This window comes from Coturnix japonica, chromosome 4 (assembly GCF_054131305.1).
Source record: "Coturnix japonica strain WE chromosome 4, WE-NBRP24, whole genome shotgun sequence".
NCBI lineage: Eukaryota > Metazoa > Chordata > Aves > Galliformes > Phasianidae > Coturnix > Coturnix japonica.
The window spans coordinates 9,273,145-9,296,725 of NC_140666.1; the positions used below are offsets into that span (position 1 = coordinate 9,273,145).

Sequence of the window (23,581 nt, forward strand, 5' to 3'; positions counted from 1 at the left end):
AGGCTGCTCTTTAAAAAGCGAGCTATTGGCAGCACTTCCAGAAGTCAGAGGTATCACTGTCTAAACAAATTCCAAAGAGCTGGAGCTTTCGGCTAACTGGAGATGTGGCCACAGCTCTGCCATTGGAGGGGGAGGGAGACTAGGAGAGGGGGGGATAGTAGAAGCCATAGATCCTACAGGAAAGGGAAACCTTCCTAGCAGGGAAGACAGTGAAATTCCAGGTTGTTTCCTCTAGAGCCATGATGGCATCTCCATCGTTTTGCCTCTTTAAAAAAGGAACAAACAACACCAGCCAGGACTAGCAGGAAAGGGGGAATTCTACCTTGGGGTGAGGCTGCTGTGGTCCCATTCCATGCTGCTTTGCACCCATGTGTTAGTCTGATGCTCCTTTGCCCAGCGAGGCAGTGGGATACCCCAGCCCCTTGGGGACAGCTGAGGGCAGGGGCTGCACTGTGCCCTGGGCTCCCATCTCCTCTTTCCAGATGGGCTTCTGTGGTTTGCAGGGGCTGCTTAAAGCACTGGAATATCACCAAGCAGGCAGCTGAGGAAAGACTTGATCAAAGTATAAAACAAATTCTAAGTGCCTGAATCAAGAGAATGACACAAACTAACCCACCTCTTAAAGTGCCTGTGACCACAAACCACATCACTGCAGCAAAGGAGGCACACTTTTCTTGTTCTAAGTCATAAAAATTACTTACTGAGGTGACAAATTTATGGCTGGAGTAATTACACGATTACTTTATTATGTGCCACTAGCGTGAGAAATATATATTAAAAAGTCACTTATGTCCAAACCAGAAGGGCCAGCAAAGAATTATTGGAGTCAGTAAATAACTGTGACAAGTACAATTATTTACTTGGTTGGAAGCTAGAATTTCAGATTGAAAGCCGGCAGTCATGTTCAAAGGGCTCGGATGCAGTGGCAGCACTCAGCCCTGCCCTCACACTGTCCTGGGTGCTGGACGGGAGGCGATGGTGGGGAGCTGCAGTATGAACCCAGGCAGGTTGTGAGCTCCCCAGCACAGGTCCAGCCTTTTGAGTCCATGCTCTCACTCAGAGCCAAGAGCCATGGGCACTGGAGGATGCAGGAAGGTTCTGCCTTGGGGACAATAGCACTGAGCCCCGATCCTGTTTTCTAGAGGAAGAACCCAGGCATGGCCTCCTCTGAGCAGTGAGTTCCCATTGGGCCACACCATCAAAGAGCTTTTAGTGCATAAAAAAGAAATGAATGCCCAGCTGAAACGTTTTTTTCCATTGGGCTTTTCCAGAGGGGCACAAGTCACAACAGGGAGAACTCATCCTGCAAGCAGGAATTACCAGCTGTAAAGATAGAAGGCAGCAGACAGAAATGCTTCAGACTAGCTTCAGATCACTCAAGAAAGGCAGCCGTCACAACCCAGTAACAAAGGAAGTGTCACTTACTCCCTTCCAAGGATCAGGGCTCACACTCCAGAGGAGACAGAAGAGACAGAGATACTTCACTTGCAGCTGCCAGCCTTCATATGAGGTTAGGGAGGGGTGGACTCTGGATGTATCCATAGATGTATTTCTTCCACCTTTGCTCCTGGTCTGGCTATGCCCTTCACCAGGTGCACAATCATTGCTTCAGGCCGTGATCTAATGGTTCCCATATATACCAGCATATAGGATTGCATAGTGACAAGGGATGGGAGGGTGAGGAGAAGGAATGTGGTGGCTCCAGCAGAGGAGAGGGGACCTGAGGTGGGGGCTGTGATATGTCAGGGCCACCCCACCTGCAATTGGATCTGAGCCATAGTACAGCCCTGAGCTGCTGATGGCAGCAGCCCCTGGGATCTGCCTGCCCCAGGGTACTGCAGTGCTTACAGCTCTCACACGTGGTGACAACTTAATCTCAGCTTTAATTTCTTATGTTTTCATTTCACCATCTGCAAAAGTACTTCCCTCCTGGTGCTCGGTTTTACCATCACCATGACCCTCCAAAGCCATTCGGAAAACCCTGAGTGTGCCTCTGATCTCTTGCTGCCGCCGGCTCCATTTGTGACTCTTAGATAGCAGATTTAAACTGAAGTTACTGAAAACCACTTCTTTCTCCCTAATTCCTTTCCAACTCATGAAACTGGAGTTCTAATGCTTCTTCTGTCAGACAAGGGTTTCTCAGGACACTGTGCATAAGGCTTGCCTACATGAAATGGCTCTATCTTATAAGGGGAAACCAAAACTCTGAACTCTCATCCTAGAAGGCAAAAATAAAGTGTGTAACCATAAAATGCATAAACATAATAAGGGTTTTAGCCCTATCCCGGTGGGTTCACATTGCACATTCTTTTCTGCTTTCTTTTCCTTTTTACAAGGGAAATTGCTTCATTTGTTGACTATCAGACTAAACTGATGCCGGGTGAGTATGAGGACAGCCTGGAGGCTCTGTGTGGGCAGAGCATGGCAGTCCTGCACCAGTCCAACAGGTCACACTCTGCTCATGTTCTGCCCAAACAGGCAGCTGAGGCTGGGGGGAGTGAGGCTGGGTTGGGGGGAGGCTGTGGGAAGTCTTCATACAGAGTTTGTCCCAAGAGTCCCAAGTGCCCCGGATACTAATTGCTAATAAATGTACATGCTGAGTAGCTTTTGTTTTTCCAGCAGGATGGAATAACAGAGAAAATATGTGCAGGTCCCTGGACTTCAAGGGTGTGTTTTTCTTTCATTTATATTTACCTAATTATGCTGTCACAGGCTGCTGAAAATCAGACCCTCACCCCCTCCCCATGTCCCCAAAATGACCAAATAAGCAGAGCAGAGGCTATGGCGAGCTGACATTGCTTCTGGCCATAGGGGAACCAAGGGGGGATGCTCAGGGCTGCCCAAATCCCCTGGATTGTCATCTGTACCATTGAAACAGAGCTCCAGCCCTACCTGCAGCAGGGAGGTGAAGCAGGATGGAGTCAGAGAAAGGCCTTAGGGCTGTGTGCTGTGGGTGCTGGACCCCAGGAGAGGCACTGCAGGTGGAAATACTGCACGTTGTCATCCTCCCAGCAGGAGAAACAGGCAGCTCTGCTCTTGCAGGGTGCCCAAGTTGATTTGCAGAGCATGGCAAAATGTATCTCAGTGCTGACAGGTTGGTCTAAGAGCTGCATCCAGCCCTAGAGCTCCCAGCTGAGTGCTCATGGCCTCTAGATCTGGAGCAGCTCATGGAGAGGAGCAAGAGTGGGAAAGGTACAAAACAGGGTTGTGGCGCATGTTTGGCACGCTGCTCATCTGTATAGATTGCAGAGGAGTAATTAAATGATTCTGTCAGATTAAGCTGTGAAAAGTAGGGCTCAGGCTGCAATGAGGAGCATGGGTCAACTATGGGGGGCAGCTTGGCCCCATACAGCAGCTCGCTGGGGAGGGAGATGTCAGCACTGAAGTGTTTTAACTTATTTGCAGCCTCAAAAGTTCAGAGCTTTCATCAACAGGGTGCAGGAGAAGGGCTGGCAGGTTGTGCTGCTCATTTTAAGGTGAACCACCGACACCACTTGACTGCCCTGTGTTACAAAGCAACTTCGTTAATCTACTTAGTTCCAAAGCTATTTATTAGATCCAAACCTCCAGAGGTGCTCTGTAGATGTGGACCTACATCACAATGCTGGTTAGAGCAGGAGATGGAGCTCCGCTGCATTCCTGGAACAAGAGGTGAGAAGAAATCTCAGCTCTGCCCACAGGTGTGGGGCAGAATGCCTTCTGGATATTATTGCAAACGTGAGCATGTATTCCAGAATGCATATAACTTAGTCAAACTGAAAGAATGCAGAAGTAAACAAACAAGCAGAAAGTCCTGCAGTGCGTCATGTGTTTTCTGCACAGAAAGAGCAGGGCAGAAGGAAGCTAATGTGGACGTTACATTACAGAGCCGTAGGGTTCTGTAAGCACCTGGGTGAGGCTGGGTGCTGGGTTCTACAGAACTCACCCCACACAACAGGCCTTGCTCCATTCCCGTCTTCCTCCCAGTTTACAGAGGACTTGAAAGGGCTCTGCTTTTACAGAGCCTTGGATGACAGTGCTAAGAAAATGCAAAAAGCCAAACCTGACCAGGATTTTCCTGTGCTAATTAGGTATAAAACACTGGTTTTACTCCTCCATAGCTTGGATGAATCGCGGTCCCAGCCCAGGAGGAGATTGATTTCCATGTACAAACATAGCCTAAGGTCTCAGGATTTCCTCCCTTCATTGCAGCTCTGGCCAATTTTGTTCTTGAGATAGAAACTGATGGAGAGAGGAAATGTTAAATTTGTGTGGGAGGTGACTGGGGCTTGTTCAGAGCTGGGCTGGGGGTTTGCAGCAAAGCCCTAATTGTGGCTCCTGATAACAGGAATGCTAAAGCACATCGCTGCTTTATTGGCTTCAAACCCAGTCCAACAATTAAGCTTGTTTTTAAAAAGCTCCATTTCACCTAATCTGCTTTGTGACCTTTATCTTGCGAAGCCCTGATGGCTGCAGCCCACCCTGATGCATGCTCAGTTTTGCTGTGAGCTTTGCTGCAGGTGACAGCAGCACCATGGCCGTGCATGCTGGGCAGGGTCTTCCATCCATCACTGCTGCAACTCAGCCTTGCCCTTGTGTTTAGCCAACAGGTAAAAGAGAATCCCCTTTCTATCCAGGGTGGGGTACACATCTACTCCTCTGGTTTGAGATAAGCATCCGTCTGAAGAGTTGCATGACTTTTTCCAGTGCTGCTGGGAGTTTCTTAGCAGTGTGGCTGGGTTTCCTCTCCCTGAGCACAGAGGAGGTGCTAGGCCTCTGCAGGGCTGCCACAGGGCTGCAGTGGAGCCCAGCACACACAGACCCCCCTTAACTCTGCCTTCTGATGAGAATGGGTGCTGCTGCCACTGGGAAATGTGCTGGCATCCAAGTGCTGGTAGCACAGCCCACGCAGTACTGCTCTTTGCACAACATTTAAGCCAGCAGCGTGCGACACCATAACCACAACTACAAGCACTGCGTGTACTTATAAATACAAGTGTGTGCACATGTATTTACATAAAGAAAGCGCAAGAGAATAGAGCCATTGAGGAAGAGTAAAGCCAGCAGTGGGCCAGTAGTTAAAATCGGGTTTATTGAAATCGATTTGCAGCTCGCAGTGCAACAAGATGTGTTGTGAATACAGCAGTGAAGTATCACAGCCGGTTCTGAGTTGGGCTCTGGGAAAACCAGCCCCCTTTTCCTTCTCTACCATGCAACTTAGGAATGATGCTCATTCCTATAATACCTCACTGTTTTTTCCCCGTTGTTGCTCACAGAGCTGGGGCTCAGCTGGCCTGGCACTAGATAGGGTTACTGAAGAACTCTAGCCCCCTTCTCACCTGCAGAAATGGTCTGGTTTCCTCCAAAAATTAAAACCACCTCATTTCTATTGGATTCCTCCTCTCATAGTCCCTCTCCTATCTGCCCCCTATCTGGCCTGTGCCCTAGGACGTGTGGGTTTGCAGTGTTGTTGCCCATTCCCTGTACTCACTAATGATTCCACAGGCAAATCACACATCTGCCCTCCTCACAAATGGGAACGGATGGCTCCAGAGAGCCCCGTGCAGGAGCAGCAAGCATCCATAAGAGCTTCACCAGGACAACACAACCAGTGGCCTTTCAAAGGAGCCCAGTGGTACCCAAGAGCATTTTATGGCTCCCAATGCCCCCTCCTCCCTCCTCCCCTCCTGCCTCAGTGCTTGTGGTGCTGCACAGATCTTGCTGCAGAGCTGTTGGTATCTGTTGTTTCCCCTTGGATCCTATCAGCCAAGGAATCTGCTCCTTTTTAAGGGCTTTTTTCTTCCTTTCTATTATTATTATTATTAAATGAACACACTTCAAAATATGTACATATATACATTTGCTTTGAAATGAAATTTCAGAGGTGAGGCTCTGCACACAAACTTCAGGCTCTTTCTTCCCCAAATACATGTTAAATCCATACATGCAAAAGAGCTGAGTTACTCCATGAACCCCCCTCTGTGCCTGCGCTCCCCACAGTGCTGCAGCTCCTCCCCCAGCACTGGGAGTCCCCTCCAGCTCCATCCAGCTCCATCCTCCCATAGCTGCCACCTGTCCCCAGCCCCTTTGGAGGAGGTGGCACTGGTGGCACTACCCTTGGTCTGCCTCACAAGAAGGCTTTGGTTGTGGTGGCTCCACAAAGCCCTCTTTCATTTCAGAGCAGTGGAGAGAGAGGTTGCACTTGTAGATCTGTCTGGCAAACCACTCCAGAAGGCCTTTGCAAGAGGCAAACAATGCTGCCAAGAATCTCATTAAACACCCTGCTTCACTGCCTCATCCTCACTGGGAAGGATGCTCCACAGGCAGTCACTCCATAAAGCACACACCAGGTCATAGCCACAGCACTGGTAGCGTTGCTGCTGTAGAGTAGGGGAAGGGGAAGGGGAAGAACAGCCACCCTAGGCAGCCCCCACTCGGGAGACCCACAGGGCCCAGGAGAAAACCCACACCCCAGAGGGATGGGAGAGGCCCAAGAGGGATGCGGAGGAGGATACAGGAAGAGGATGGAGAATCCAGCCCAGGCTTTGTGCACAGCTCACAGCAGGAGTGCAGCCAAGGCAGACACCCAGACAGGGCAGCCATCATTGGGGAAACTCACAGCTCAGCCTCTCTGTCTTCATTTAGAGAATTTCCACACATCCAGGAGCTGAAGCAGGGCACTACTCTTCTGTGAGCACCACCACTGTGAGCTGCTGGGGTCTGTAAAGGAGTTAATGTCAGAGATCCCTCTCCCTCACAGTGCTTCATTAATAATTTTGTGGTGAAACAAAGCAAAACCATCCAAGTTTGGTGACAATTTTCCCACAGTCATATGCCGTTCTGATTCATTTTCATCCGCAGAGTTAAGTGGTAATGGCCTGACCACAGGACACTTCCTGGGGATTAATCACATCTGGGAAAGGGCCGCAGTGCCGAACAGTGCTCCAGGTGCCCCAAATTCTTTTTCTTTGTCAAGAGTTCGGCAGTGCTGAGGTCACTCCACTCAGGCTTCACCAGTGCAATTATCACCTGACCACTGCTGATTAACAGCAGCATTCAGACACTGAGGTGGTATACCCTGCAGAAGTCCACATCTCTGCCGTGCCCATGGTGGTGTACCATGGCAGAGCACAAGCATGTGGTCATGGGCAGGAGTGGGTACCCAAGGGAAAGCCCCTACTCACTTGACAGCTCTTCCTGCCCCTCCTCTGCTCTGCACCGGGCTACCCAACTGACAGATGGACAGACTGTGAATTATCCCTCAGTTTCAGACTACCCACTTCCCTTCCAGTGAATGAGTCAACACTGGAAAATCAACTCCCAGGACAACATTCAAGCAAATACCATTTTTTCCATGTACAAACAAGAAATTCCTGGTCAGTGGCGGTGCAGAATGGGGCAGCCCCTGGCTGTGCTTGGGAGATGCTGGGCTCCAGGTGATGCTGAGTTTCCAGTCCAGTCCATTGAGGGAAGAGCAGCTGGTGGCCTGGGCACAAGCTCTGAATCACTTGCGGTGCTTGCAGCTGTGGCTGTGTGGGGTGTCCTGCAGCCAAGTTCAGGCAGGCTCTCCCTTTGCCTTTTTCAGCCTCTGACTGGATGTAGCATGCAGAACCAGGCCAAGACAGGGAGCCTGTGGAGTACTTCTGAGTCTCTTTCACTCTCGTGTTATAATACACAGCTGCCAAGGGGAAAAACATCCAGTCCCTGCAGGTTTCTAGCCCACAGCACCATGGCCACAGACAACAGCCCCACGACTGCTGTGGCTGCGGCCGGCACTGCTCGGGGTCCTGCTGCTGTTCCCATCCCCGTGCCACATGTCTGCGGCTGGCTGCCGGCCACCGCCTTGCAGGCAGCGAGTGCAGCTGGGCTTCCAGCCCTGGTGCTGCCAAGTGTCTGCCTGGAGCCAGGCTCTTCCTGCCAACAGCAGGATGCCACACTGCCCGGTGCTGCATGACCAAGCGGCTTTTGGGCCCATGATGCATTTCTTTCCTGCTCATCTCTTTTCTCCCCCTTCGTACAGTCATATATTGAACCTTTTAAAGGTTCCTTCTCGTTGTCTGGAAGGTTCCTCAGTGCTGTGTCCCCATTTGATTTCCACAGGCGGTGCAGCCTCTGACTGTCGTTTGAATTTACAAGGCATCCCGGCACACGAGCGCTCGCATCCATCTCTTGTCCATGTTTTTGAAATTGAGATTCTGCCTCCCTGCATGATCAGATCTTTTCTTTCTGATTAAAGCTGTCAAAGGAACAGATTTCTGCCTGCTGAAAATTCAGATTAAAAAGAAAAAAAACAAACCACATCGGGCAAAGAAGTAACAACACCATTTTCATTGAGCTAAGGAAAGGAAAGGAAAACACCATCAGCAGCCCCAGTTCTTTATCTTTGCCTTTCCTCCTGCTACTCTCCTTTTTGCTGTGATGAGCACTTTTTGGAGGCACAGCCCCACATCAAGTTCTTCCCAAAGGGGAATCTTCATTTTCCAAGTATTCAAGAAAAAAAAACCCTCCTGGAAAATTCAAAGGCAGATTTCTCCTGTAACGTTTGCAACAACTGCCGCCCATCCAGACCCATCCCATCACAGGGAATAAATAAATAAACGTTTCTGGTTTGATCGTGTTGTATTTTCCAGAACCATCAAAAATCATCATAAAATTCCCAGCTAGCTTCCCATTGCTCAGGCTATCAATTACCGACACCTTGGCAGACAGCACCCTCCTGCTTTGCACATTCTTAGTAGTACAAGCTTCTCTGCAAACAATAGGACTAAAAGGGAAAGAGGAAAGGACAAATTAAAAAAGCATGCTGTGAGCTTAAACTGGAGGCTTGACACTGTCAGCACAGCCCATATGGAAAAAATAGACCTTTTCCACGGCATAGCAACATGTTTCTTCATAAAGGGGATTGCACACACATGTAAAATATATGTGAGGATGAGAAAAGCGCACATGTAATAGATGCTGCATCACCACAGTGCCAGGTAGTTCCAAGATTACGAAAGCTGGGCAATTTGGTGCAGATATTTTATAGGCTGTTACTTCGAATGGCTTAAATATATTGTGTAAGAGAAGATGGCCAAGGCAGCGGTGTTTGCGGCCAATCTTATTAAGGTAATGAGGAGGGTAACTGAATCTGCAGTCTACAAGGGGCAAGTTGTTTGTCACAGGTTGGGAAGGGGGAGATTTTCCAATGACACCTGGCACAGGTAGCCGAGGGAGTTATGGGGTGGGAATGGTTGGCTTCAGTAGGGATGTAGGAGTTGGCCACTGCTGGTGGAGGCAATCAGCAGCTGTGGTGTAACAGTCTGACTGGGAAACACAGTAAATCCTGTGCTCTTGGTGAGAATTTATGGCATCTGAAGCTGTGGTCATCTGTAGGGCAGGTTTGTCACCTCTAAGACACATGGTGGTTCATCTCTGGTAGAGGTGGCTCACCTCCACAGTTTCTTGTGTTTCATCTCCAGGAAAAGCATCCTGTATAGCCACATTCACCCTCACTCTGGTCATGGAGGACAGGAGGCTGCACAAACCATCTGCACCAAAGTAGGACCCAGCCTGTTCCATTGGAATGGTCCTGCTGGCTGCTTAGAGCTACCTACTTCTATACCAATGCAAACAGAAAGTGGTGATAACTCACTGTCACCAATCCTATTGCTTGTTTACAGAGAAGGGGACAATTCCCATTCTGATCCTTTGTGGCACTGGAAGTCAAGCAATGGGGTGTTCAGAAGTGCTGGAGCTGCAGCAGGGATGGCCCCAGAGGATGCTCCAGCCCTGCACTCTCTGTCAGAGCAGGAAGGACCCATCCTGACCATCACAGACCCCAGAGCAGCACTCCTGACAGGTTCCTTGACCCAGGTGACCACAGGGCAACATTCACAGCTTCTGGGTTTAATATATGTATTTATAGTACATGTGCATTTATTTAACAGGTCTGGACCAAGCAGGCAGCATTTGCCAAGAAGAGACAATCATCTTTCATTTCACAGCTGTGACATCATTAGGTCATATTTCACGGATATGATGTCACTACTGCGCAATACGACTTCTTATTTTCAAAAGGTTTTTATTAATGCTGAGGTTTTTTGTTTCTTTTCCTCTGGTCTGGCCAGAACATCTGGAGCCGGGAAACTTCAGAGTCCAGAAATATTCACAAGATGTAGCAGACAGAATTACAACCCACAATATTTCTTTTGAGAAAAAGAGAACAGATAACAGTGTGGGGAAGCAGAAGTCACAACCAACTGCTACAAGTCCCAGGTCTGTGCAACGTGGGAAGGAGCAGTAGGTGCAGGGCCAAGGGTGATCCCATTCCTTCAGATGGCTGCTCTGCCACAGGGGGCTGCTTGCTCGTCAGTGATGTGGAACTGTGGCCATGAGATCGTGGGCCCTTCAGTGTGGACACCCAACACCACAGTAGAGACAGCACCAGGATATCAACATGGGACAGTATTTGTTTCTCAGCACCTGGGGACAGTGGTGGCACCTGAGGTCTGTCCCTCTCCTTGGTGTTGGTCCCGTCTGTATCCAGCCCAGGAATGTGGGACAATGTCCTGCCGCTCTCCTGAGGTGGATGCAGGAACATGAGGGTCATCGGTGTGGTATGGAGGTTATCCAGGGAGCTCAATGGGGCTGGGACCAGGGCACCCGGCCACCAAAAAGACAACACAGGGCATACTGGTGCCTCTGGAGATGAGAGGTCTGTCCCTCTGCCTCCAAATTAAAGCATCAGTCCCTCCAGAAGACCAGGGGAAAGGGAATGGGAAGCATGCTGGGGACAAGGCAAAGGAGGGGAGATGGTGCCCCTGGTAGGCAGGGGGGATTAGGGGCACTTCTGGAAGAAGCAGGGCAGCATCTGTGTGCATAGCTGCTCCACAGGGCTCAGGGGTCCCTGGGTGGTCAGGGCTCATTTGGGCCAGCCCCATGGGCATGGCTTCCCTGTGGGGCTGCGAAGCACAAGGTGGGAGAAGGGCTTGGGTAAGCATTTATCTGAAATCTCTAATTAATATATTCCAGCTGCATCCCTTTTGGGTTCCCTTTCCAACACTGCTCATGCAAGTGAGCACAAAGAGTCCCAGACAATAGGTTTTAAAGGCTTTTTCCATAACCCTGCACAGCAGAAGCAGGAACTCAAAAGCGTTACTGTCAAGGGAAAAGACCACATCTCTGATGCAACCATGCACAGCCCTTTTCAGGCTCCAAGCAGCGGGTCACCTACTGAGTGCCAGTGCTGATAAATGTCACTGCCTAATTCTGAACAATGAAAAATGGCCTGAGAGCTGCAGCCTTTGTGGCATGCAGCTGTGCTATGCCAGCTCCAAGCACGCTGTCACCCAGCACCGGCTGGGCAGAAACTTGCCACCTTGGGAAAGAAGATGCCCTGGGATGCAGAGCGGGTTGAGTGCAGCCCGGGCAGCTCAGGTGGCTGCCGTATGCTGGGAGAGGAGATCAAGGCTGAGGAATTAAGACTGACAAGCTGACGAGATAAACTGGTCAGATAAAAGGATGACAGAAATAATTTTACACGACATTACTGTGAAAAGCTAATTTATACACAGATGAGTCCATGACAGGCTCAGTGGAGGGTGGCAGACGAGTGGGGAATGAAGAGCACTTCATTTATTGCCTGGAACAGGAGGGGGAGTGTGAGGAGTTAGCTGCCTGGGACATCTCTCTCTCTTCCTCTTTCTTTTTCTCTTTGCTGAGTTATCAAACTTTATCTGGGTGATTTTCTGCAAATTAGGGAAAGAAAACCGCTGCATCTGTCAGTGATCCTTCTCTGTCCAGGCCCACTGGTGAGAGCTTGGGTTAGCTGCAAAACACAGTCCTGATTTCCCCTGCAAAATACAACCAAAAACCAAAAGCCAAGCAGAAAGGCAGCCGTATTTCTGCACAGCGTGAAGCTTCTTCTTTGCTTTCGAACTGAGCCAAAGTCACCATTCTCCTTCAGCTTTTTTTTTTTCAGCTGTGTGGTGTGACCAAGCACTGAGTGCTTCCCTTCTCCCGGGCACAGCAAACCTCCCTCTGGATCCCCACCTCCTTACCCTTCCCCAGCACTGCAATCCTCACCACGCTCTGGGGGAACCCTCAGCCCCTTGTTTGGGGCTGCACATCCTGGAGATGCTGCAGCCAGCCCAGCCCAGGCACCAGCTGTCCCACAGCCCCAGCCGCCTTCTCTCACCTTGCTCTTGGAACCAACGTTCAGTGCCGCACTTCATATTTTATGCAGACCTGACAGCCTCAGCCCTCTTGCTTTTCTCCCAGACAGCAAAGCCGTGCCCAGCCCTAGCCTGCTGCACAAAACAGGCAGAGTGGGATTGCTGCTGGGGATACTGTGTGCCCATCCCCTCCCATCACTGTCCCTGTAGCCTCCTGGCAAACAGAGCAGCTCTGTTGTGCCCCGCACACTCTCTCAGCCATCCCTGAGCAAGCTTGCTGCTCTGCAGCTGCCAGAACAATAGTAATAATACTAATAAACATCCTTCGTGCCGAATACTGCAGGCTGTTGGCAGGTCCTTCTCACACAATTAGCATTTCTCGTCAATCAGGGGGCTCACAGATTGCACATGCTGGTTAGTGTTTTGCAGAACAGACTGAAACCAATATGGCCCTCCCTGCGCCATCAGCTGAAAGTGGCTTCCCACTGGGCCTGGCCCAGCACGCCGTCCCCCAGCACAGCCCCAAGCTCTAGGGACAAGGCAGCTCTCCCAGCTCCCCAGATGCTCCTCTCATGCTTGCACCTTCCCCAGCGTGCACAGGCTACAAACAGCAAGCGGAATGCTCAGTCTGCATGGCTGCAATAAGTGATGTTGCAGGACTGGCTTCTGTCACTGCAGGGGCAAAGATGGCCATACAGGCAGAGAGAACTCCACCAGTACTTCACTGGGCTCGGGGACTGCCCTGTCCTTGCTCAGAAAAGAGTGTTCTGGTGGACTGCAGGGCTTGGAAGTAGCACTGTGACTGTGGAGATCTTGGGTTTGGATCCCCAGCACATCTCCATGGGTTGCAAGACTGCAGGACGCATCTTTGCAAACCACTGCTTGCCATCTTGCTGCTGATCGCCTTGGTGATGACAACAAGTACTGAGCAGGCTCTGAGCCTGCTGCAAGTGTGGGATCAGGCAGGTAAGATAAGTCTCATGTTGGGGCCTTTGAGTGCTGTCGTGGCTCAGCTTGTGCACAGTCTGCTGGTGCAGCTCAGCAGATGCACAGTAGCTCTTTAAACCAGAATAACCCCAGCTCCATCCTCAAAGTGACACTTGAAAAAAGCCTTAAACTTCTGTCTGCCTGCGTAGGCTGGACCTGTAAATCTCACAGTAGATGCTGGACTTCTCTCCACACTGCTAAACCAATGTAAGCCCATCCAGACAGCAGCATGCACCATGATTAATTGCTTTGCTTTAAAACTCCTATTTATAGACAAGCACTGTGAGCCCAGTGCCAGTGATAAGGGACTGGCCAGGCTCCTCCCTCTCAGAGCAGCCAAACCCCATTGCTAATCCATGGCTTCAGGCTGTCCTCTTGGCTCCTCAGCTCCTGCTTCTGCCACAGGCTGAGGGTGACAGGGACAGCATCAAACCCCCACAGGGCAAGGAGCTTTAGAGCTCAGCACTTGCAGGAGCCAGGAGAAGGATCCAAGGGTACGTGTGATCTCTGAGCTCACATCATTTACCAGCACTGGGATCCCATAAGGCTCACACAGCAGCTCTGGGTTTTGCATGCAGCTGCTTCTGGGGCCATGTGCTCGCAGGGATGTCCCAGGCCCGTGGCAGACCCGGGCTGCAGTAGGCAGCTGGGCATGCTGCTCTGGGAGCAATGTGTTTGGGGAGTGATGCTCCACATCAAACAGGTTCCTACCCTACAAACATTTTTTCTTTACCCTGCATTATTCTTTTAAAAGAAAAGTCGGAAGAAGAAGAAAGAAATCCATTCCACCCTCCGCTTTTATTTTCTCAAAAGCTCCAGATCTTATCAACAAAGCCTCCTTCCTTTCTGACCGGCCTGCGGCTGCTGACTGACAACACGGGGGATGAAAAGGACAGATCCCTTTGAATGCCAGCAGCTGGAAGAGCCGCAGCCACTCCCAGGGCTGATTCCTACAGGACGGGTTTCTTCCTCCTTCCCACTGGGGCGGATCCCTCCCCGTGGGTTCGCTGGGAGCGAGGGATGTGGGCATTGCTGTCCAGGAGAATCGCATGCTCTGTTCCTTCTCCCATTCTTAGGGCAGCAAAGCAGCCCCAGCACCGGGATATCCCTGGGGCAGGGGAGAGGGCGAGCAATATTTCCACCCCGTGAGCTCGTGGTGAATAAATAGCTGTGCTTGTGCTGGTTGGCTTGGGAGGGATGAGGACATGTTCAGTGGGGAGCAATGCCCTGTGCACGTGCATGCACACACACACACACACACACACACAGGCTGGGGGAACAAAGAGGGAGGGAGGCATTTACACACACACACACACACACACACACATACACACACGAAACAATCCCTATTTGTCTCTGAAGACAGACCCCACTGTTGGGTTTCCTGGGGTCATGCAGCTGCACGAACATGTGGAAAAGAAATGTATCTCTCCTAAGTACTGGACATACATGTAATTCAATACATTGCTCCCATGTGCAAGAAATCCACCAAACCGGACCCATTTCAAGTCACAGGGAAATACAGACTATCAAACAAGGAGGCAAACACACTCTTAATTCAACTCTTCATTTCACTTTAATTGGGTTGGACCTGCAGCGTGGTGTCAGAGGCTCTTGGGATGCTGCCCCAAAGGGGTGCCCCCAGACCCTGCCTGTGTCCCACTGCAGGCAAACCTCAAGGGTCCCCCCCCGGCTCCATCATTGTCTCTTGGGTGCACCACAAAGCCCTGGGGGGGGTCCCTGCCCCACAGTCCCACACCCCAGCCCCACACCTGCTCCCAAGCCACAGCACAAGAAGAACCCATCTGACTTCCACTAACGATGCGGTGAGGACATGAACTGCAGTTACCTCATCTGAGCGTTAAATGGATTTTTCCATTAAGAGGGGATTTTTTTTTTTTTTTTATTTTTTTTTTTTTTTTGTTCTTGTTTTATTGAAAAGGAATTTGCTGTAATTAGCTCTTACGGGGGATTTCACTGTTCTCTCTCCTCCTCTAAAGCATAAAACACTTATTACAACACATTGTTTAACATGATATCCACTCCCAGAGATTTCTCTTTCCTCATGCGACGATCAAGCCCTGCTTTTGGACTTCAAGGCCCTAAATCTTCCTGCAGACTCAAGCCATGCTCTGCTCCCCTCTGCCTGGATCCACATTTATCTTTCCCCTGCAGTCCTCTGTGAGGCTCAAAATGAATGAGCTTGCAAAATGAGGTGCTTTCTTTTTAATTTCCCTCTGCTTTGCTGGATTATTGTTGGTACGGACTATCCCTGCCCTCTTCCACTGTCACCGACGGAGCAGCCGCCCATGTGGTGGCACAGGACAAATTCTCCCTGTGGCCATTTACCCCTCCCAGAGCTTTTGCCTTTGTTCCATTGTCCTATATTTAGACCACTGGGCTTCAGCTTCCTCATGGGAGAGCACTGGGAGTGGAGCAATAAATCACTGCCCTGGTTCCCATTGCTGCAGGGGGGAGGGATGTGGTGGCACAGCTTGGGTACGTGCTGTTCTCTGTGATGGGGCACTCTAATACCATGGAAAAACCCATCTCCATGTCACTGCTGTGTCACCACCACTGCAGGACACCATCAGGTCCTCATTCACCCCTCTTTCCCTGCTGCAGGCCAGGTTTTCCTGATGCTCATCCTACATTTGTCTTCTCTCATTACTATGCCTGTATGCTGCTCTCCACAGCCCCTTGGGCCAACCTCACCCACTCCCCTGCTCTGTGACACTTGGGCTTTGAGGTGCCTTGCAGATGGTTCTCATGTCCCTCTTACAATCAGCAGGCTGAGCTAGATGCAGTTAAGTTGTTAATGCAGTTGGGCATAGTACAAGTTAGCTTTGTTCGAGTGCAAAGATGAAAACCACTATGTGCTGTGAGCGCTTATTATTGTTGCTATTATGCAGCCCTTTTAAACTTGCCATATAAATCATGCCCTCCAGCTTCTTGATTACGTTCCCAGGTCTCCTCTGAACTCTCTCCAATCCATCAGCATCGTTCAAGCCCTGAATGCAATATTGCAGGTGCAGGTAGGGAAGCTGAGAGCCCCCCATCCTCAAGGGTACCCATGCAGGGTCCCTGTGCCCCCAGGGAACGTGCACTGCCAGAGCTGCTGCAGACAGTGCTGTGCCTTAACGGCTGCTCTGGTTGTGCTGTCATTTCCCATTAGAGGCCTTGGTAACTGGTGCTTCATGAGGCTTTGCAGAATAATTTGTATGTTTAATACACCTCAAAAGCCCATGTTGGGCTGCAATTAAGGCAAGGGGGAGGGATAAGTGAGACGAGGAAAAGCCACCTCCTGCTGGCTGCAAAGAACCTACCGCTTTCTGTGGAGAGCTGCTGCCATAGAGGATGCCAGGCAAGCTGGAATTAGAGGCAGAAACATAATCTGTCATTTGGAAAGCCTGGGCTTGTGGGAAGAGAAATGAGGGGCTTGGGAGCTCCTATGGGCAGGTCACCATGTGAAGAGATGCACTGCTGTGGGGGTCCAGAGCCCAGAACATGGGGGGCAGCAGGGCATAGGGCTTGACACTGATCCTTGCAGAGGGGATGCTGCTGCAGGTGGAGCTGGAAACCACACCAGGGATGGGAAATTCATCTTCCTGAGCACCGCTGGGCATCTTTCCTCTGGTTCATTTTTGCTTCTGTTATACACAAATGTTTGAGAAAATAAACAGCAGCAAATACGAGTGCCCCCTCAGCCAGCCAGCTGTCGGGTTCGGAGCGCACCCCGGCACTGAGTAATTCATCCAGGCGGCAAATAGAGAAACTCCTGGGGACTCAGGCAAGGGGAAGCTGCACAGCTCTCCTTATTTCTGCAAATGCAAACACTGCTCCACATGAAGAATTATGAACTGCCTGGAGTAGAAAAGTCTCAAGTGAATTTTTCAGTGTGAATTACTCCTTTAGCCTTATGCCGCTGCAGCATGCACTGCCAATCGAAGGGAGTTTCCTCTCATTTCAGCTAGTGTGGGTCAGGTGCCTTGGCTGGAAGATGGCAAAAGGCAGAACAATGGGCACATGACCATGGGCAGCACTGAGCCCTTGTCTGCTCCCTGCCTCCAGCTGGTCCCAACCTGCAGCTCCCGGCACAAGCTGCTGGAGCTCAGCATACATAGGGAAGCTGGGTGAGGTGCTGGGGCACTGCGAGGACAGGGACAGGGGGCTGCAGCTCAGTCACACACCAGGCAGGAATGGAGCTGAAACCTTGCTATAGAAAGACTGCAGATTAAATATTCCTAAAACCTGATCAAGTGTAGCAGTGTGTGGGAGCTGAGCATTACTTGAAACCATCAGAAATATTCCCTATATTTGCCAGGTACTGCATCTATGGGTGCTTCCTCAGCATCCCTGTCCAGCTCTGTGGGAATTCATCTTGGACAGAGACATGACACTGCTGTTTGAGGAGTGCACAGAGTCCATCAGGAACCCTCATCCCCAGCAGCTCAAGCGGCTCCAGAGCAGCAGAGCCACAAGGCCGTGCCAAGACAGTTTGCCAGCGAACCTCACAAAATCACTTGAGCTTTACCCTCTGGTTCTCCAGCCTAGGGATGCTCCCTGCATGAAGGCAGCTCTGCCATCATCTCCTGGATGCAGTTGGACATCATCAGCCAGAGATGTGATCCCCCTGCAGCAGCCCTGAGCCACCTGAAGAGTTGACATATGCTGCTCTTACTCAGTGGGACATGCTCAGGTTGTCCCATTGGCTCTGAGGTGCTTGTGTGAGTGGCACTGCTCTATGAGATCAAGGGGAACGAATCAGCTTTTGGTGTTGGCTGCATCATGGAAAATCCCAGTGAGCTTTTTAACAAGCTTCCATCAGGCCTCACATCTTGTACCTAGCACCAGGCTGTGGAAAATCCAGTTTCCACAGCTGGTATTTTCTTTTGCTTTGCTGCAGATCACAGCACATGGGGAGCTGCGCCATCCCTGCTGAGATGGGCACGTGTCCCTATCTGCCCATAGCATGGCACTCTTCTTCAAGGCTGCACTTAACTGACAGAGGCTTAAGCCCCTCAATTGCAAGCATCTCAGCCTGTGTTCCCAGGAGCTGGAGGGATTCTTAACTCATTGCTGGTGCTGCTTCAGGGCTGGATGTGGGTTCTGTCCCTGTCTCTCCAGCCCAGCAGCTCTCAACAGATCTCTCTTAGATGATGCTTTTTCCTGTGCTCCACTTACAGCTGTTGCTGCCAGTAATCTCACAGGGCTGCCCCCCACCAGTCCCCCAAGCTGTGATTTACGCACCTCATATCCTTGTAGATAGTTATCAGATCTCGCCACGGATGTTGGGTAGCCTAGCTAGACAGATTTAGCTCTTTTAATCTCTCTTCATAAGTCAATCCCTCCAGCCGCTTAATCATTTTTGTTGTTCTCCTCCAAATTCCCAATGAGATGGTTTGTCTTCCAAACTCCTGGTGCATGGCCGTATATTTACCAAAACTTCAGCAGCTTAACATAGAAATACCATTGAGCAGAGCAGATTTCTGACTCACCTGCACCCCAAGGAGCAGATGAGCTCCTGCTGAGGTGCTGAGCAGATCCATGCACTACTGGCACAGCCCCCAGCATGCAAGTTGGGGATTGGCTGCAAGAGCACAGACAGGGGATGGAGTTTGGTGTGTTCAGGGGCTGTTGGGGGACACACAGCCAAGAGGCTCTTAGCTCTGCCTCACACACAGTATTTGATGACTGCAAAACGACCATCACTGCCAAATCCAGGTCCCTGTGGTGGTAAGGATGTGGTGCAGAGACACAGGGATGGTACAGTGAAGCTGAGTGGCTGCCACTTACGTGCTGAGCCCTGTACTACATGCACCAGGTTTGTCCCTGTGCTCACTTTGGGACCCCTGGTGAGAAGGTGTGATAAGGGACTTGCATCCTAATTGCTCCACCAGTCCCACTTTACTGTGTTCCTTTCAGAGATGGGAGACCTGCAGGCAGTGTCTGAAGGCTGGCAGCATCCACCCGGCCCAGGAGCCCATCCTAGAGCAGCAGGGCAGATGCAGAGGACTCAGGCTGGCTTTGATCCTGAGGAGCTGCCATGAGGACAGGCAGTGGTGGGAGTAGCACGAGCCGGAGGGAGCACAGAGCTGCCCCCGTCCTCAATCCCAAACCTCCAAAAGTGTACTTATAGCTTCCTGAGCAAAACATTCCTCCTGCCCCCGCTGCTCCTCAATTCTCCAGTCAGCAACATGCTCGTGCTTGAAATTACAGCTGGGAGCCCATGGGATGTGAGCTGACCGCACATGCACCTGCTGCTTGAGTGGGAAAGCTTTCCCTGTTCTTTTCCACCTCTGAAAGGCAGAGAGGAAACCGCCTGCTCCTAGCAGGGGGTCATGAACAGTCCATGGACATGGGAAGAGTCAGTCCTGAGCTGGGGATGGCCCAACCTGCAGGCATGGGGCTCAGGGATTGTCCAGAGTGCTAAAGATGGTTGTTGGTCTCCACATGACCCTCCTCACTGAACAAACAATTTTAATGGGTGCTGAGAGGTCTCAGAAGTGGCACATTACTGCTGGAAGGGGAAAAGAGAAGACTGTGGCTATGCAAAGGGATTTGGGGCAGTGATTTAGACCCTACACAGCTACCCTGGCAGCCTCAGCCCCAGAGAGCTGCAGCCCCAGCTCCTGGAATTCGCCTGTGTTTCGGGCAAGGGTGATTGCTTCAGCAGAGCAGGGTTAGGGTTTCACTGAGCCCCAGCAACACAGGGCTGGTGGATGGCAGAGTTCACATTTTTTGTCCATATCTCCCTCCCTCTTCCTTCCCTGTTCCCTGATATTTATTGTTTCCCCTCATAATGCTTTTTTCATTACGCAATCAAAATCTCTCCCACCCCCCTAATTGGAAACAACAGCAAAGCTGGGGGCTCAGCCACAAGGAGCTCCCACGGTGGCCATGTCCCACACTCGAGATGCCCCCACAGAGGCCCAGCTCCTCCATCAGCCCGGAGAGGCAAATTATACCCAAAGGAATTACAAACCTGTCAGTCTGGGGCTCTTCACAGCGAAGCTGCAAAGGATGGGCAATTTCCTCTGTTCCAGAGAAACCAGAGCTAATTTAGAATGGAAAAACTTTGAGGCACAGTATGCCCGCTGCCCCAAACCCTTACCTAATGGAAACCCCATCTCTGCACACATTTGCTCCCTTTACATCTCTCTTCTATTTCCCCCCCTTTTTAAGAGACCTTTGAGGAGAGGGAAGAGGAGAGGGCTGGCACCTCCCCCTCCTCCTTGTCCGAAATAAAGGGATGCAGCTGGAGAGGCAGCGGTTCCTGCTACAGTATGGATGGGGTGAGAAAGTCATTACCTGCCTTGGGTTTCACTGTGAGAATGGCTGCAGCTTCCACTGGGAAACACTGTATCTGAGGGGGTTCAGAGGGGGGCAGGAGGGAATGGGGGCAGTGGAGGTATGGGGCAAAAAATGCCTGTCAATAAAAAGGGGAAGAAAGAAAAAAAAAGAGGTTGTTTTTTTAATTTTTTATATATATTTTTTGCATGCAGACATGTAGAATCTGAAATAAATTACCTGTCTCCAAAAACACTGCATTAGGAGGAATAATCGATTGAACACGCCACAAACTCTGTTTTATGGCACTGTAAGGTTGAGTGGGGCTGGGAGCTGCGGAAGGGAGAAGCTGTCAGACACAGTGAGGGGATACTTCAGGGGAGGAGGGCTTTGTCCTTTCCTTTCTTCTTTCTTTTTGTTCCTCTCCTCTCGTTTTGTGTTTTTTTTTATTTTTTTATTTTTAATCTCCCCTTGGGGACTTTCTCTTTTGTTCTGTTGTGGGGGGAGAGAACTGGATTGTGTTTCTCCTGCTCCTGACTAAAAGAGATGACATCAGCTCAGTGCATGTTAGCATCTCTTCCCTCTGTGTTCCTTACCCCCTCATGCCCTGTACTCTTCAGTAACTCAGAATTTAGCTCAACAGGAGGGATGGGCTGAAGGACAAAGGCAGGAGTGCAGCACCCCTCTGTAACTGGAGCCTTGCTGGGTGGGACAGCAGCAAACAGAGCCCTGAGGTGGTTCAATGGCTTGGATTCTTCATCCATTTGGGAACAAGGAAACAACCTGAGCCATGCTGAGTTATGTTATTGAGCCTTGCTCAGCCATGTTGAGTTATGTTGAGCCATGCCAAGCCATGATGAGACATACTGAGCTACGCTAAGCTGTGCCAAGCCATGATGAGCTGACACTGATGACCCAGAGCCACCTTTGCCACCCCCTGGTCCTACAGAAGCCTCACATCACCCGAACTCTGCTCCACAGAGGGCACTGCTAACCTCAGCAGCATGGCCGCCTCAATCCCTGCTTTGCATTATCCATAATTAAAGTCACACGAAGGAAATAAATCTTGCTCCCCACTAATATGACAGAGAAGCATGTTAAATTATGGTGCCGTTTATCAAATGATTGCTCAATGCAGCTACCTTCTCCAGTAACTTATGATAAAACATGTCATAAACTGATTTGGGAATTAATACCTACTGGATGATGTGGTGACAAATGGCTGTAATATGCTCTGCTACAGAAAGAAGTGAGTTCTTGTTTTATTTAGGAAGCTGCAAGTGGATTGTGTATTCACGAAATAGGGGGCTGATCATTGGGGTTTTCAGAGAGCAGGGGAGTGATATTGGCACTGCCCGTGCTGCCTTCCCCTGTTGCCTTCTGCTGCTCCCATGCTGCACTGCACCCTGTTGGGTCCTTCTGCATCCCTTCCTTCCATACTCACCAATCTCTGATAACCTCTGGGCCCACAGCAGCCATTCCCACCATTTTATTAGTGATAAGGAGATGAGGACAGCCAGGCTCAGCTCCCTGCCCTGCTCCCCAGCCATGCTCCTGCCTGCAGCAAGGCGCTGTGCTTCCCACCTCCTTCCTCCTCGCTTATAAGAGTTTACAAGTGGTTGGAGAATCCGCATCAAAATGCACAGGCTGGGAACTGCCGCCAACGCCAAATGGAACTGGAGAGAGAGAAGGAAACAAAATGAAAAGAAAAAGGAAAGAAAAACATCCTGTAAAAATACCGCTCTGTTACACAGGTCACATCTGATTATCTCCTACAGAAACTGAGTTCTCAACAGGAGACGTAGATTTGTCACAGTGGAAATCCACTGTTGGGCTCAGTGGGGATGGAGCCCAGCTGGCAGCATGCTCCCACCCTGTGATAAGGCTGCATGCAGCCCCTGGGTTCTAGGAGCAGTGCTCACCCTGCCAAGCAGTGCCCCCATGCAGAGAACCCCATGCCCATCACTGCCAGCAGCACAGCTATCCAGCTGCAGAGCAGCGCTTAGAATCAGCCCCTGCTTTCCCGCCCTCATAAATGTCCAGACCGTTTGTATTGAAGGCTAAAATTCCCCGGGTTTAATCTCTGCCCAAAGGGGAATGCCTGCGGGAAAGTCTGAGCAAATTTCCTTCATCCATTTGCAATTGATCAGCAAAAATAAAAGAAAAAGCAAAAAAAAAAAGGGGGGGGGGGGGGGAGGGGACTGACTCTTACGCTAAAGTAAAAATAGCCTAACCACACGTTTATAGGAAAATCGTGGCTGAAGTAGAGCAGTAAAAGTCTGTAACTGGAATCCTGGATCCCAGATAGACCCACAAGCTTTAAAAGGTTTAGGGGTGGGATTGGGGGAGGGGTGGTTAAAAATAGATAAATAAAAATCCCCACGTTGTAAACTAAATCAGATGAATACTGTAAAACAAACATTGCATGTACTTGAGCCTTCAGATGATCAGTTCCGACCCTGCCCAGCACCCTGTTTTGTCTCTGTTAGCCATGGAAATCCCAATAAGTGTGTTCTCTGCCAGCAGCCCCCAGCAGAAGCAGCTCAATTTAAGTAAATATTGCAGAACATCCATAGGAAATGCATTTCAAGTAAATACACACACACAGAACCAACCTCACTCAGCAACCTGTGCCACTTATATGCCCTGCGAAGCGAAATACATGGGGCAATCCCTAATGAACGTGCCCTAAACAGATCCATGTTGCTCATTACAAACACTCAGAGAAGAAACAAATTTAAAAACAATTACTTAAAGTCACACCACAGGCAGTTTCTGTACAAGGAATAACCCTTCAGCCTGTGGTTGTTGAATGCATTGTATGAGCAATTGGTGGCTGCATGTCCAGAGAGGGGCAACCAAGCTGTGAGGGGTCTGCAGCACCAGTCTTGTGGGGTGCAGCTGAAGGAATGGGACAGGTCAGTCTGGAGGCTCTGGGAGACCTCATCACTCTCTACAGCTGCCTGGAAAGAGTTCAGAGTGAGGCATGGTGGGTTTCTGTTCCCAGATAACTATGATCGGATGAGAGGTGCTGGCCTCAAGTTGTGCCAGGGGATGGTCAGGTTGGATGTTGGGAATAAATTATTAGTCAAATGAGCGGTAATGCAGTGGCACAACTGCCCAGAGAGTGGTGGGATCATTGTCCCCAGTGGTGTTGCAGAGCTGTGGGG

The 23,581-nt window shown here is 50.4% G+C and overlaps 1 protein-coding gene across 3 annotated transcripts in view; it reads right to left on the reverse strand.

The window, feature by feature from the left end:
• Positions 1-14,674: 14,674 nt before the first annotated feature.
• Positions 14,675-23,581, reverse strand: part of LOC107312652 (uncharacterized) — a 35,193-nt gene continuing 26,286 nt past the window's right edge. For all 3 annotated transcript variants that reach the window (XR_004307149.2, XM_085544412.1, XM_085544413.1), the window contains exon 3: positions 14,675-22,087. Coding sequence is in view for 2 of the 3 variants with exons in the window: in XM_085544412.1 (XP_085400538.1) it covers positions 22,011-22,087 (77 nt within the window). In the remaining variant the exon portion in view is untranslated. The remainder of the gene's footprint in view (positions 22,088-23,581) is intronic.